Source organism: Otolemur garnettii, unplaced genomic scaffold (genome assembly GCF_000181295.1).
Source record: "Otolemur garnettii isolate 467f Iridium unplaced genomic scaffold, OtoGar3 scaffold00082, whole genome shotgun sequence".
NCBI lineage: Eukaryota > Metazoa > Chordata > Mammalia > Primates > Galagidae > Otolemur > Otolemur garnettii.
The window spans coordinates 574374-588974 of record NW_003852477.1 but is presented as its reverse complement, the minus strand read 5'-3'; the positions used below and the strand labels follow the sequence as shown (position 1 = coordinate 588974).

Genomic DNA, 14601 nt, shown 5'->3' with positions numbered 1-14601 from the left:
CCCTTCTGAGGGCTGTCTTCTTGCTTTATCTACTGTGTTCTTGGCTGTGCAGAAGTTTTTTAGTTTGATCAGATTCCAGTAATGTATTTTTGGTGTTGCTTCAATTGCCCAGGGGGGTCCTCATAAAATATTCACCAAGGCTGATTTCTTCAAGAGTTTTCACTGCACTTTCTTCTACTATTTTTATTGTTTCACATCTTATGTTTAAACCTTTTATAGTGAAAGTCTCTTTGTTAATGGTGAAAAGTGTGGGTCCAGTTTCAGTCTTCTACAGGTCACCAGCAAGTTCACCCAGCACCATTTGTTAAATAGGGAATCTTTTCCCTGTTCAATGTTTTTAATTGCCTTGTCAAAGATCAAGTAACGGTAAGTTGCTGGGTTCATCTCTTGGTTCTCTACTGTGTTCCATAAATCTACCTCTGTTTTTGTACCAGTACCATGCTGTTTTGATCGCTGTCAATTTATAGTATAGTTTGATGTCTGGTAGCATAATTCCTCCTGCTTTTTATTTCTGGGTAATGTCCTGGCTATTAGAGGTTTTTTTCTGATTCCATATAAAATGAAGTATTATTTTTTCAAGATCTTTAAAGTATGACAGTGGAGCTTTCATAGGGATTTCATTAAAATTGTATATTGCTTTGGGTAATATGGACATTGTAACAATGTCGATTCTTCCCAGCCATGAGTATGGTATGTTTTTCCACTTGTTAACATCTTCAGCTATTTCTGTTTTTAGAGTTTCATAGTTCTTCTTTAATTTTTTGAATTTCTGAGGTGTCTGTTGTTATTTCGCCTTTGTCATTTCTGATTGATGAAATTAGGGATTTTAGTTTCCTATTTCTGGTTAGGCTAGCCAAGGGCTTATCAATTTTGTTAAACTTTCCCTCAAACCAACTTTTGGATTCGTTGATCTTTTGAATAATTCTTTTGCTTTTGATTTTATTTAATTCAGCTCTAATTTGGGTTATTTCTTTTCTTCTGCTGGGTCTGGGGTTGGAGTGTTCTTCCTTTTCCAGTTGCATGAGATGTCCCATTAACTTGTTGACTTCCTCTCTTTATGTTCTCTTGAGGAAGGCTTGCAACACTATAAATTTCCCTCTTAGGACTGCCTTTGCAGTATCCCAGAGGCTCTGATAACTTGTATTTTCATTATCATTCTGTTCCAAAAACATGGTAATTTCCTTCTTAATCTCATCTTTGACCCAGCTATCTTTCAGCATAAGGTTATTTAGTTTTCATGTCTTTGTATAAGCATTCAGATTCCTGTTATTGGTGAGTTCAACTTTTATTCTGTGATGATCTGAGAAAATACAAGGAATAATTTCTAGTCTTTTAAATTTTCTGAGGTTAGACTTATGACCTAAGATATTAGTAATTTTGGAGGATGTTCCATGGGCTGATGAGAAGAATATGTATTCAATTTCATTAGGATAAAATGTTCTGTAGATTTCTATTGCCAAAGTAAACTCACTCAGAAATTATTAATCAAAACCCAACTTCCACAGTGACTAAACATGCCCATTGGTCTTTTGAAAAACTTGACACCCAAAATTTTACCAGGCTTATGAATATTCTCAATTAATGTGAATGGCTTAAATTGTCCACTAAAGAGGCACAGATTGGCTGACTGGATACAAAAAAATCAGGCCAGATATCTGCTGCATACAAGAATGTCATCTTATCTTAAAGGATAAATATAGACTTAGAGTGAAAGGATGGACAACTATAATCCAGGCAAACAGAAAACAGAAAAAAGCAGGGGTTGCAATTTTATTTGCAGATACATTAGGCTTTAAACCAACAAAAGTAAGGAAAGACAAGGATGGTCACTTCATATTTGTTAAGGGAAACACTCAACATGATGAGATATCAACTATTAACATTCATGTGCCCAACCAAAATGCTCCTCAATTCATAAGCAAGACACTAACAGACATGAACAATTTGATATCTTCCAGCACCATAATAGTCAGAGATTTTTAACACCCCTTTGGCCGTGTTGGATAGATCCTCCAAGAAGAAACTAAGTGAAGAAATTCTGGACTTACACCTCTTAATGTTTTGTCTGAAATTTACCCTCCAGCTTGCTTTTGTCTTTGAGAGATATCAATATTTTCTTATGAACATAAAATTCCAGCTGATAGCTATTTTATTTCAGTTCAGTGAGGATCCTGCCCCACAGTGTTCTGGCCTCTGTTGTTGCTAAAGTGCCATTAGCTTTCACTCTAACTTGTTTTGTTTGTTTATCTATTTGCTTTGTTTACTGCAACTCTGAGACATTTTTTGAGGGAATATTTTGAGTCCTGGGATGAAGGCAGGTCTTTCCAGAAAGTATTTGCATTTACTTCTACAGGAAATTTTATAGGATTGGTCTAAATTAAATTCTCAGTTTGAAATACCTACATAGTGTGAAGTCCAGCTAAAATCCTGTAGGAGCACCACATAGCGATTCCAAATTCTCAGTGTCAACTTTCTCCCTTTACCTGGTATCTAGCACCAGACATGCAATTTTCCTTGCATTCTCTTGGGCTTTTACCCCAGTTTCTCCTTACAAGGTGAGTATAGCTCTTTGGGATCTAGTCCTAATGAGGAAAGAAGTTCCTGTTATGATCACTACCTTGAGCAAATCCTGGACTGTCTCCTGCTTCCCATACCTCATCAGACCATTAAAATCTAAACTGAGATTCATTCCATTTTGCAAATGTCTTCAGAAAAAAAGCTGTCTTAGAAATCTATTTGTCTCTGTGAATTCCCATATTTATTTAATTTTCGACTAAAAAATTGCTTACTTTGTTTATAGATCATTAGAGCACTTAAGATTTTATTACCCAACTTACTTGGTTTTATGGATAGGGGGCCCTAAAAGGAACCCAGTATATATCTGTCATAGTACCCTGTTTTCTGAAATTGTTTATAAATGCACAGCCCATTTCATCATCAAGTGCTGACTTCTCAGTAAAGGACATAAGAGACTTTCTTTTCATTCCACTCTAAAAGCAAAACATCTATACTAAAGTTTAACATATAGTAAGATTCCACTCTTAAGATTAGAAATTGACTTCAAGTCCATTTCTATCTAAATCCATCTAGTTACTAACTTAGTTTATTTCCTTTCAGCCTTTCTCCCCTTAAATAGAAGTTTTTATATTAATTTTGAGATTAGCTAGAGAAATAATTAAACATAAAGGAATATTCAGCAACTACTAAAAGTAGTTATTTATAAATTATTATGTAGCAATATGAAGAAATTGTTTGGATATAATGCTAAGTTGGGCAAAGACTACAGAAAGCAAGTAGATGGAGGCAGAGGTAAAGGTCCCAGGAACATGAATGCAGGTGGGGCTTCTCTCCTGGACACTCATTTTAGGCATCAGCAAGAGCCAGCTGAGTGCCATCAGCAGGCACTCTGAAAATGTGTATTGACTGCCTAGCAGCAGGCACTCTAAAAATGTGTTTTGACTGACTAGCTAAAAGTAGGGGACCCCAAGCCCGGATATTTCTGGAACAGCAAGTGGAGAAAGCTTATTTTCTTACCTTTACACAGATGAAAAAGATTAATGAAGATGACTCAATTCATATCCTGTAATGGGAATTAAATATAATTTGCTTCCATTTTAGTATAAACTTTGTTATGGACAACAAATTGCCAAGGAGACTATTCATAAGGAGACTCTAATATTAATTTCTAAATTCCTTTCTCCCTCAAGTAAGGAGCCAGTGGAAAGCCTCAGCCAAGTGTTATTGAGGCAAGAGGCAGGTCCAAGTCCCCTTCACAGTCTCCAGTGGTGCCCTTAAGACTCCACAGAGGTATGATAGGTGGCTGTTCTTCCATGTCAGACCCTACACTGGCCTTTTCTTCTGAACTTTCCCAGAGTATACTATGAAAATGGAGACTTACTAACCATGTTTTTAAAGAAATTTTGCATTCCTCTAATATCCTCCACAAAAGGGGTCTAGCTAATACTAACTCAGTTTTTATGTTTATCAGCTGCCTCTGTGACCAATCCATAGAGTTAGTGTCTTAAGTTCTGCTTCCAGCAGGAGGAAAATAACTTCCAGATTAGAACTTAGGTGAACGTGGACCGATCTGCCCCTTCATGCAAAGGATTAAAACTCCTCGCTTGGGGTATACTCACTGCTGTGGGGGTAATAAAACTAGTGCTTGCTGCACTGTTCTGTTCAACACTGCATCCCAGCATCTAAGCCAGAGAGCCTGGTTCTTATCAGTTACTCCATAAATACACTGTGGCTGACTGGTCCAACATTTGAGTACAGATATTTTCTTTCTAACATATTAGAAAACCCCATAAATGTATTTTTTAAGTGTATGTATGTTTTTATGCATGGAACTTTTTATCTCTTGCAGGACATACCATATTTGAGTTTATAATAAACTCTTTTAGAGTCTTGGGCTTATCTCAATAACTAAAACATTAATTCTGTGAAGGAGCCCAGATACCTCTCCATATATACCTCACAGGCTAGAACAGCACCATGTGCGTGTGTGCCTGCCTAGCATTCAGTAAGGGTCAATTAAATACATATATGAATGCTGGGTCCATAAAATCATAGACACTTGCAATTGCAGAGCAACAGATGTTATCCAGTACCCCAAGATAAGGGATGCCCTAAGGCATGTTTAGCTAACATCTATCAAACGCAGTGGGGCATGCCCTACCCAAAAGAGACTAGCTAGCCTCTCTTCAGGTCTAAACTAAGCTTGTTCTCACTAATTTGTGAGCCCCATAATATCCCACAGAATAAGTACATTCAAGAAGAATCAGGTCTGAGGCTATAGAAAAGCACAGAGATGGCTAGGCTACCACCCCAACATACAAAGACCCCTGACTTTGCCATAGTCAATGAAGCACATTGATACACAGGGATCATAGAAGGCTGAGTATATATTTTAGTAATTTATGAGGCCTGACAATTAAGTTAACGAACTTGCCATGTACAGAACTGACAAAAACATTACACAAATTTGTGGAATTTTGACAAAAAAAAAAAAAACTGTCAAAATTGTCAGCGGACCATGAGAAGCATAGGAGATCAAATAAACATTGATAGAGAAACAGTTACAAGAATCTTAACTGAAAATCTCAGCATGAGAAAGATGTGTATAAAAATGGTCTCTTGCATCATGACAATGTACTAGTTCATATGGAGTTTTCTGTGAAGGAATTTTTAGCCAGTAAACAAATAACTGATTTGTTATTGTAACATCCTCCCTACTCATCTGATCTGGCTTTCAATAACTTTTTTTCTTTACCCAATGATAAAGGAAATATTGAAAGGAAGACACTTTGATGACATTCAGGACATCAAGGGTAATACAATAATACCTCTAATGACCATTCCAGAAAGAGTTCCAAAATTGTTCTGAAGGGTAGACTGGGTGCTGGCATTGGTGCATAGCTTCCCAAGGGGAGCACTTTGAAGGGGACCATAGTGATATTCAGCAATGAGGTATGTAGTATCTTTTCTGGGATGAGTTCATGAACTTAATTGTTCGATGTTTTATAACCTAGGAAGAAAGGACCCTGAAAGTAACTTCCAGAGAGTGCCCCATCTTAATGGAATAAGATACTTTGTGTTTTTCCCAGACCTTTGGTATCCAGCCAAGGCTTCAGATGAAAGGTAATGAGCACAGCTGCCAAGACCTGACACAGTCTCTGTTTCTTTCCAGCTTCGAGTCTTCAAGTTGGCCAAGTCCTGGCCAACCTTAAACACACTCATCAAGATCATCGGAAACTCAGTGGGGGCCCTGGGGAACCTCACCATCATCCTGGGCATCATTGTCTTTGTCTTTGCTCTGGTTGGCATGCAGCTCCTAGGGGAAAACTACAACACGAACCGGCGAGCTATCTCTGCGCCCGATGAAGAGTGGCCCCGCTGGCACATGTATGATTTCTTTCACTCCTTTCTGATCATCTTCCGGATCCTCTGTGGAGAGTGGATTGAGAACATGTGGGCCTGCATGCAAGTCGGAGAAAAATCCATATGCCTTGTCCTTTTCTTGACAGTGATGGTGCTAGGAAACCTGGTGGTAAGTGGCAAGTCCTGTCTTCTGGGCAATGGAAGAGGTTTCTGGGTTGTCCTGAAAAGCTTTGATGTTTTGCATTTTTATGCCCACATTGTACCCCCTAGGTTGAAAAGTCTTCAAACTTTGCAAAGTCATGTGGGACACATTATAAGAAGTATGCCTTTGGAGGCAGCCTAACTTGGAGGAATAAGCGCATATGACTGAAAAGACTTGAAAAGACTGTAGAATACCAGCCCCACCATTTACTAGATGGGTGACCCAGGGCAAGAGACTTAATCTCCCCCAATCTCCAATTTCCTTAAAATAAAGAAAATAAAGCTTACTCATGGGTTTACTGGAGAATTAAATGACAGGAGACGACATACGCAAATTGCTTGGTACAGTGTCTGGGTTGCAGCAGGAACTCAATAAATGGTAGCTATTAGTTGTTGAAGAAAATTTTTCCTTGCTCACTGTAGGGCAGCTCAGAAGATATTTTTTATCAGGGGAAGGAGAGCTGACTGCATTCTCCAAGCTGCACAGGTGCAAGCTAGGAGCATGAGAGTGGTCACAATTGGACAATAGGAACCTGGGTCATGCAGAACATCAATGCCCACAATGATAACAGCAAAATATGCCCCCCCAAGTTTGTGGAGATCCCCTTTGAAGCATGCTGCCAGTTATCCCCACCACCCCTCTCTGCCCCAGCCTGGCTGTCTGCCTTCAGTTTCTTTCCACCCACCGTGGTCCTTGCTTTCCCTTTACTGGCTGGCTACGTGGAAGGATTTGGTCTTCCAAAAGCCCCTTTCTTATAGCCCTGGAAGTCAGTAAACGTGGGCTCCTTTCTCAAAAGAGTTTTACAGACAGAAGAAGGTTAGAACAAGAGAAGAGATAGAAAAACAATTCAAAATCTTTCCCACCCGGGGCTCAGACTTTCCCTGAGTTAGGGATACCTTCTGCCTGTATCTTCTGCCCACGTGTAGGGCTACCTGAAAGTCCTTTCTTTCAGGCAGGGCTCACCACCTCTGCAGACTCACAAGTACCCATCACTGTCATACAGGACATTTGCTTCCAAGAACTTATTTGACATCCCTCATATCATTCCATCTTCACAGACCCTCTGAAAGGCAGAGTCCCTACTCCCTTCTCACAAGTGAAGAGCATGAAGTTGGAAGCAGTGAGATGAGCCCAGGATTCCAGAGTCAGGAATAGAAGCAGGGGCTTTGGCAGAAGAGGAGATAAGTGGTGTCCCACAAGCAGGCCCCTTCCTGCTCCTCTCTGTTGTTCTTGAATGTTTCTTTTCTCAGTGTGGTGATCCTCCACCCTGGTAGAATCTTGTCCACATAAGGCAGGGGAGTCTGGGACTTCCCTCCAGGCTCCCCTCCACTGCTTTCAGAATGTCCATTCCTGAAAAAGGGAAAGCAAGCACCCACATTAGGAAGGAGAGGCCCAGACTGTGGCTGTCCTGCCCTCAGGCTTCTGACCTGGTGGGCCAACGTGGGCCTCAGCTCACTGATTGATCCGTCTTCCCTTTCATTCCTTCTCTTCAGGTGCTTAACCTGTTCATCGCCCTGCTGTTGAACTCTTTCAGTGCTGACAACCTCGCAGCCCCAGAAGATGATGGGGAGGTGAACAACCTTCAGGTGGCCCTGGTGCGGATCCAGGTGTTTGGCCTTCGCACCAAGAAGGCCCTTTGCAGCTTCTTCCATAGGCCTTGCCTAATCCCCCAGCCCAAGGTGGAGCCCAAGCTGGTGGTGAAGCTTCCACTCTCCAGCTCCAAAACAGAGAACCACATTCCTGCTAATGCTGCCATGGGGAACCTCCAAGGCCCCAGAGATGAATACGGTGACTTTATCACCAATCCCAACATGTGGGTCTCTGTGCCCATTGCTGAGGGTGAATCTGATCTCGATGACTTGGAAGATGAAGCTGAGGAGGATGCTCGGAGCTCCTGGCAAGATGTGATCCCCAAAGGGCAGGTAGGAGTTCTCGCCCTGGAACAGCCACAGGAAGTAGGGAGGGGCCTCCAGGATGGAGTGACCCAGAGCAGAAGGGAAATTGTGACAAAGAGGTTTCCCAACATCAGGGTTGACACAGCCTGGAAGAGCCCCTGGCAAGCCAGACATAGGAGTCCTTGACATAAAAAAGCTTGAACCATGCCTAATGCTGAAGTAGCTAGCATTTGAGCAGGGCCTAGAAAAAGGGGTCCAAGTTCCCCCGGCAGGCAGAGGGTGAGAGGGAAGCAGTTGAGCCCCAAACCACTTTGAGGTGCTTTGGGAATTTTCTTTCAAACAGCTGCCCCATTTGCTCTGTCCAAGCCAGGCTCTGTGTGTGGGATACTAATGAGATTCCTCTAAGAACAGGATGTTGTCCAAGAGCAAGACGCATCTAATCTTCACCAGCATCCTAAGTCCTGATTATTGCATGAGTCATTTAGCCACTTTTCTGGATAAATGATATTATAGGGAAGGGACAACTTATTGCTTTTGGCACCAACAAATTTAAAGTATATTTAAGCCTTTTGGGGATATATGTTTTTAAGTACTTCTCACTGCTTCTTAATACTTTAAGTTGGTATATTAATCCTCACCCCTCATTAATGTCTTCTAAGTGGCTCAGGGCATGCACTTTTGCACAATGTGGAAAGGCAGGGAGGGAGCCCTGTGGGGCTTCAGGAGCATGCAGAGCTGCTGGCCAGGCCATGAAGTGGCCTCAGAAGGTTGCGTCTTTAGCTCTTCCATAGCCTTCGTTCTGGCAGCTGTCGCCTGAGTTCTGGCAGCTGCTGTTATCGGCTGCCATATTTTACATGCCTTTGTCTGGGTGACAGCCGAGGGCAGGGCATATCCAACCCCAGAGCAAAGAACATGAACTGTGTGACAGTTGTCAGCCACTCAGAAGCATTTTCCGTTATTTTGGGGTTCTTTAGGGGGTTCCAGATGGCTAAGTTCAGTACCAGTCTGACTTCTTGACTGGTAATAATGGTCATGGCTGGGCAGCACCTATGCCTCAATGGTAGGGGCAGCAGCCCCACATACCAAGGGTGGCGGTTCAAACCCAGCCCCAACCAAACTGCAACAAAAAGTAGCCGGGCATTGTGGTGGGCACCAGTAGTCCCAGCTAATCGGGAGACTGAGCCAAGAGAATCATCTAAGCCAAGGAGTTAGAGTTTGCTATGAGCAGTGTGACACCACGGCACTCTACCAAGGGCAATAAAGTGAGACTCTGTCTCTACAAATAATAATAATAGTGGTCAGTCGTGGCTAACATCTATTGAGCCATGCCCTTCATGCAAAGTGTTTCATAAGCACCAACATTTTAGTCATCAAAATAACCCAATGAGGTCAATCTGCCTTCTCAATTTTGCAGATGAGGAAAATGAAAATCAGAGAGGTTAAATAACTTGTCTAAAGCAACACATCTTATGAGTCATGGAGCCAGGAGTTAAACACAGATCTATCTATCTGTAGTCTTCATGTTCCCTTCACTCAGATGCATGTATGCTTGTATATTAGTTGCATATGATGAAGTCCTTGGCTCTGGCAGACTGTCATGTGAAAGATCCCTTCAAATTTAGAAGGGATCTAAATTTGTCATCTAAGGGTGTGGCCAGGTGGCCAGCTGGGACACTCTCACACTAGCAGGAGCAGCTGCAGCAAGCTGAGAGGTATGAAGACCAGCTGGCCCCCAGGAGCCCAGAAGGCTCTGGAATGTCATCATCTGAGGACCTGGCTCCATACCTGGGTGAAAAGTGGCAAAACGAGGCTGTTCCTCAGGCCCCTGCAAAGGTAGGTATGTGAACTTCCTGGAAAGGTTGAACAACCAGCTGGACACTGACCAGTGGGTTGGTGGGTGCTGGAGGATGGTGGTGGAGGTGGGACAATCCAGACTGCATACTAGCCATGTAATCTCATTTCTCATCATGGAATATTTTTAAGTCCTTCCCAGCCTCTGGCTAATCAATACAGTTTTAGCTTTTACCATGCCATCACCACAATCTCACGCCAAGCTAGTTATAGGGATGGGAAGAAAGAGCGAGGCTCCACAAGCCATGGGACCTAGGACAAGTTCCTCATCATCTCTGAGCCTGCGTTTCTTCATCTAAGAAGCTGAATGGCAATGCCTACTTGGTGGGATCATTTTGAGGCTTAAATGAGATACTGCTTTTCACGTTTCACTCCTACTTGAAATGAAGTGAGTGCCCAGAAAATGACAGCCAAGAAAAAAGGAAACAAAAGACAATACATAAAGAAAGTCAAAAATCTTTCAGAGCCAGCAGATAAAAGTTGGAGTGTTTGCACATGAGGGAGTCTTGCCTCGTGATGCTCACCTGCTTTCTTTTGTCTACATCCTTTTCTCTGGCCAAACACAGGCTGGGGCTGGGGAGAGGCTGTCTGCAGGTGATTGCCGAACTGACAGCTTTACAGAGACTGAGCGGGAAGAAGATTTGGGGTTTAGGATTATCTTTGCGGTAAAAATAAACTTTGTGGTTTATTTTCTCAAGTCTTTGAAGAAAACAAATTATAGGGAATGAGGTGTCTAGTAAGGTTTAGCATCTTTAAGATCACGGTCTTAAATAATTCAAGAATTTAATTTGACACCTGGCCACTGAGTGCTGACTACGTGACAGGCACTGGGCTTGGCAAAGATAAGGAAGACGTAAGTCATCCCCAAACTTATCAAGCTCTTCAGCCTGAGGAATGTCAGCTCCTGGCTGTGTGCCCCAGGCAAGGCTGACCACAGCAGAATAAGATAAGAGAGTAGGCTGAGATGGGATTTGGGGGCCATGGGTGGACACAAACCACATGGTCTCCACTGAGTGAGGGTTGTCCCATTCTGCAAGTGGATTTCATGTTTCCTTTTAAGAGTTCTAAGGACTACCCTGGCTAGTTTTTCCTACTCAGATATTTTCTGTACACAACTTCTGGGTGTCAGTTTTGTTTTTGTTTTCTTGTTCATGACCCTGACTAGGCAGGGAGGGACCTGATAGCGACAGATGGGGACCCACCCTGCCATTTGAGTCCATTAGCCAAGCTATCAGATTTACTAATATGAGAGCAGCTTCAACTCCTAATTGAATTCATCTGGAGACATTATAGGGCCTGAGCTGCCAGGAGGGCAGCAGGCCCCTGCAGCATTGCTGTGTGATTAAATATTCAAGCCCAGTGAATGCTGAGACCCGTTATGGGTATAATTACAGTGTCTCGGGCCATCGCCAGCCCTCCATCAGGGGCCTGGAGGTTTACAGCCTCTCACAGCTAAGTCTCTGGGGCTCCAGAGAGAGCATCAGTCTTCCCAACCTCAACTGGTGAGGTACCAAATTGGGTCCAGCACTGAGACTGGGCCCAGAGGGGCTTCCCCTGCAGCTCCGGGCTCTTGGCCAGTCAGACCTGCAGTGACCGTGTGCAGATTTCCCGGGCCCCTCAGAAAGCTGAGTTCACTGCTCTCGGCTTCGGCCCTACAGGGAGTGGATGACACAAGCTCCTCAGAAGGCAGCACCGTGGACTGCCCAGATCCTGAGGAGATCTTGAGGAAGATCCCTGAGCTGGCAGACGACCTTGAAGAACCAGATGACTGCTTCACAGAAGGTAAAGGGGCAGCCACCAGCCTCCTCACATTGATGTTAATAAGGGCCAGAATCCAGCTCAGCAAACACTTACCTGGGTCCACAACCCTGGCCTGAGGTCCATAGGACACAGATAAGTGGAAGAAGCTGCCTGTTCTCAAGCTTGAGAGCACCAGCATTAGACACAGATGCCCTGACTGGCAGCAGTTGGGCTGTACTACCTGCCTCTCATGCTAAGGCAGACGTGGCAGACAGACACTATCCCTTCTGCATCAACTTGAATTATAAACCAGACTCTTGAGGGTGAAAACAGAATAGATAGTCACCACCATAAACACCACTTGATTTAGGCAGTAAAGGACCCAGGAGAGGGCCATGACCAGACTGTTTCCCTCAACCTATTGTGTAACTCTTAAAGGCAGAATGTGTTTCTTATTATTCTTTTTCCTCAATGTTTAGGGCAGTGAGGCATGTTACATTCTCAACAAATGTTTGTGCAATGAAATGAACAAAGAGTTCATACTATGGCCTCCATAATTTTTTTTAATAGAATTTTTATTAAAAACAATAACAACAACACTTTATTGAGTGTCTAGTTTCACTTGACCCTGGGCTGGGCTGTGCTAGACTGGATCCAGGCCCATCCCAGCCACCTGGTGGCCCCTCAGTTCAGCTTGGGTTCAAAGCTCAGTCACTCAGACACCACCAGGCCCATGCACAATGGCTTGTTAGTCCTCCATGTATAAGTGAGCATAAAGACAGGGACCACTGCTATCTATGAGAGGGATAGTCGAGGAAGACCCAGAGTGGCCAAAACCAATGGTGGAGAGGAATCTGAAAGGGCTGGGTTGAGGAACCACCTGGGAGAGATGCCTGTTCTCTCATACCCCAGGGAAGAGGTCTTTACAAAAGAGGTGGCAAGTGGGTTTCCCAACACAGCAGTTTCTCTGCAGGGCTGGGGAGAAATGATACCCTTTGTCTAGTGGGCCATCACCCACCATTAGTCACCTCTCCCCACAGGATGTATTCGCCACTGTCCCTGCTGTAATGTGAACACTGCTAAGTTTCCATGGGCCATGGGCTGGCAGATGCGCAAGACCTGCTACCGCATTGTGGAGCACAGCTGGTTCGAGAGCTTCATCATCTTCATGATCCTGCTCAGCAGTGGCTCTCTGGTAAGGGGAGGGGGAGTGCCTGCCCTAAAAGCCCTCGAGATGGGGTGGGTCTCCTGCAATCCAAAGGCCCTGGACCTGCATCAGTGTGTTCTCCTGAGCTGAAAGTCCTCAGCCTACAGCTAGAAGGAAAGCTGCAGCCCAGTATAAGGGCACCTCTCAGCACCAGGGTGTGCTCTGGGTACCCGTGTCATAGCCTGATGCACCTGGATGTAAACACTTGAGTGACTGATTGTATACATCCTACTTTATAGATGAGGAAACTGAGATTCAAAGGCTTCAATGGACTTTTCCAAGGTCACCCAACTTGACCTCTTGCAAATCCTATTACTCCAACAAGGCTCACAGATAGAAAATCATTACAACAGCATTTCTCAAAATGTAACCATGTGGGGAGCTTGTTAAAATGCAGGTTCTGATTGTGTGGCTCTGGTGGGGCCTGAGAACCTGCATTTCCCACAAACTCCCAGGCGATGCTGATGCTGCCTTCTGTGAACCACACTTTTATCCTGTCGTCCTGGATAAAAATATGTGCTGTTGACCAGGTGCTTTACTCAATAGCTCACTGGCTCATGGGTCTTCTCATTCCTCCTCTCCACTTCCCCTCGCCCCCTCACTTCTCTCTTGACTCCTCTTCCTCTCACCCCCTCCTGCCACCCCTCCCTTCCCAGGGCCAACTCAGACCTGCAGCAGCTGCTCCAGCCCCAGCCCCCCTCCCAGCAGCTCTTCCCATCACTCCCACTTCTGTCCCCATGGGATGGAACAGGCTGGCACCAAATTTAGTCTTCTTGTGCTTTGAGTACTTTTGAAAAATAACAAGGCAAAGTGAAAAACAATACTTGGAAATTATAGAAAAAGGTAAAGAAAAAATGCCCATTTTTCTATTATTCAAAGAGAAGCTCATTTTGAAAAGATTTTGATACACTTACTTCCCATCCTTTTGTGCACAAAATACATACATATTATAAAAATAAAACCATATTTATGCATTCTGCAATTTCTGAGTAAATATTTTCAGACCGTATTGTTTAATGGCTTTAGCATGTTCCATTATAGAAGTGTGCCATACTTTATTCAGCCAGTCCCTATGTTTCCTTCTAATACATACTGAATCATCCTATATATACTCCCTTGGAAATGCTAGATGATTTTCTGGCCTAGGTCTGGTACTATGCACAGAACTGGAAGATACAAACATATTTGGGTTCACAGGAAAATCAGGTTTAGCCGATCTCATGGATAGTCCTGAAGCATAAAAGGGCTTCACAGAGTTGTCCCACCTTGAGGCAAAAAGAACAGCTTTAAAAACCCACATATCAATGCCACTGGCTGAGGGCTGCCCCAGGGGAGGATATGGCCTACTAAGCATTTCCTAAGGTGGATACTGTGAGGCCCAGGGAAGCCCTCAGGAGAAAGGGGCATCTGCATCCCTGAGCTGTTAGCAGCTGACAAGCCCAACAGCTAGGAAATGAGAGCACAGGCCCACTAAAAGGAAAAGGAGAGAGGGAGGGAAGGGGAGGGGGAGGATGGGTGGAGAGAGAGTAATCGGTGGGACCACACCTATGGTGCATCTTACAAGGGTACATGTGAAATTTACTAAGTGTAGAATATAAATGTCTTAATGCAATAACTAAGAAAATTCCGTGAAGGCTGTTAACCAGTTTGATGAAAATATTTCAAATTGTATATAAAACCAGCACATTGCACCCCATGATTGCATTAATGCACACAGCTATGATTTAATAAAAATAAATAAATAAAAGGGAGCTGCGTGGGCACAAATAGCACCCAGTATCCTTAGGATACATGCTTGATGGCAGAATTGCTGGGTTTCTGAAATC

General features: G+C 43.6%; 1 protein-coding gene across 3 annotated transcripts in view; it reads left to right on the top strand.

The window, feature by feature from the left end:
• The window catches only part of SCN10A (sodium voltage-gated channel alpha subunit 10), a 93285-nt gene that overhangs the window by 52327 nt on the left and 26357 nt on the right, over positions 1–14601 (top strand). For 2 of the 3 annotated variants that reach the window (XM_012808020.1, XM_012808018.1), the window contains 5 exons: positions 5690–6049; positions 7576–8004; positions 9664–9810; positions 11487–11610; positions 12609–12763. In XM_012808020.1, the coding sequence (XP_012663474.1) occupies positions 5690–6049; positions 7576–8004; positions 9664–9810; positions 11487–11610; positions 12609–12763 (1215 nt within the window). The remainder of the gene's footprint in view (positions 1–5689; positions 6050–7575; positions 8005–9663; positions 9811–11486; positions 11611–12608; positions 12764–14601) is intronic. The other variant, XM_012808019.1, reaches the window with a different exon arrangement.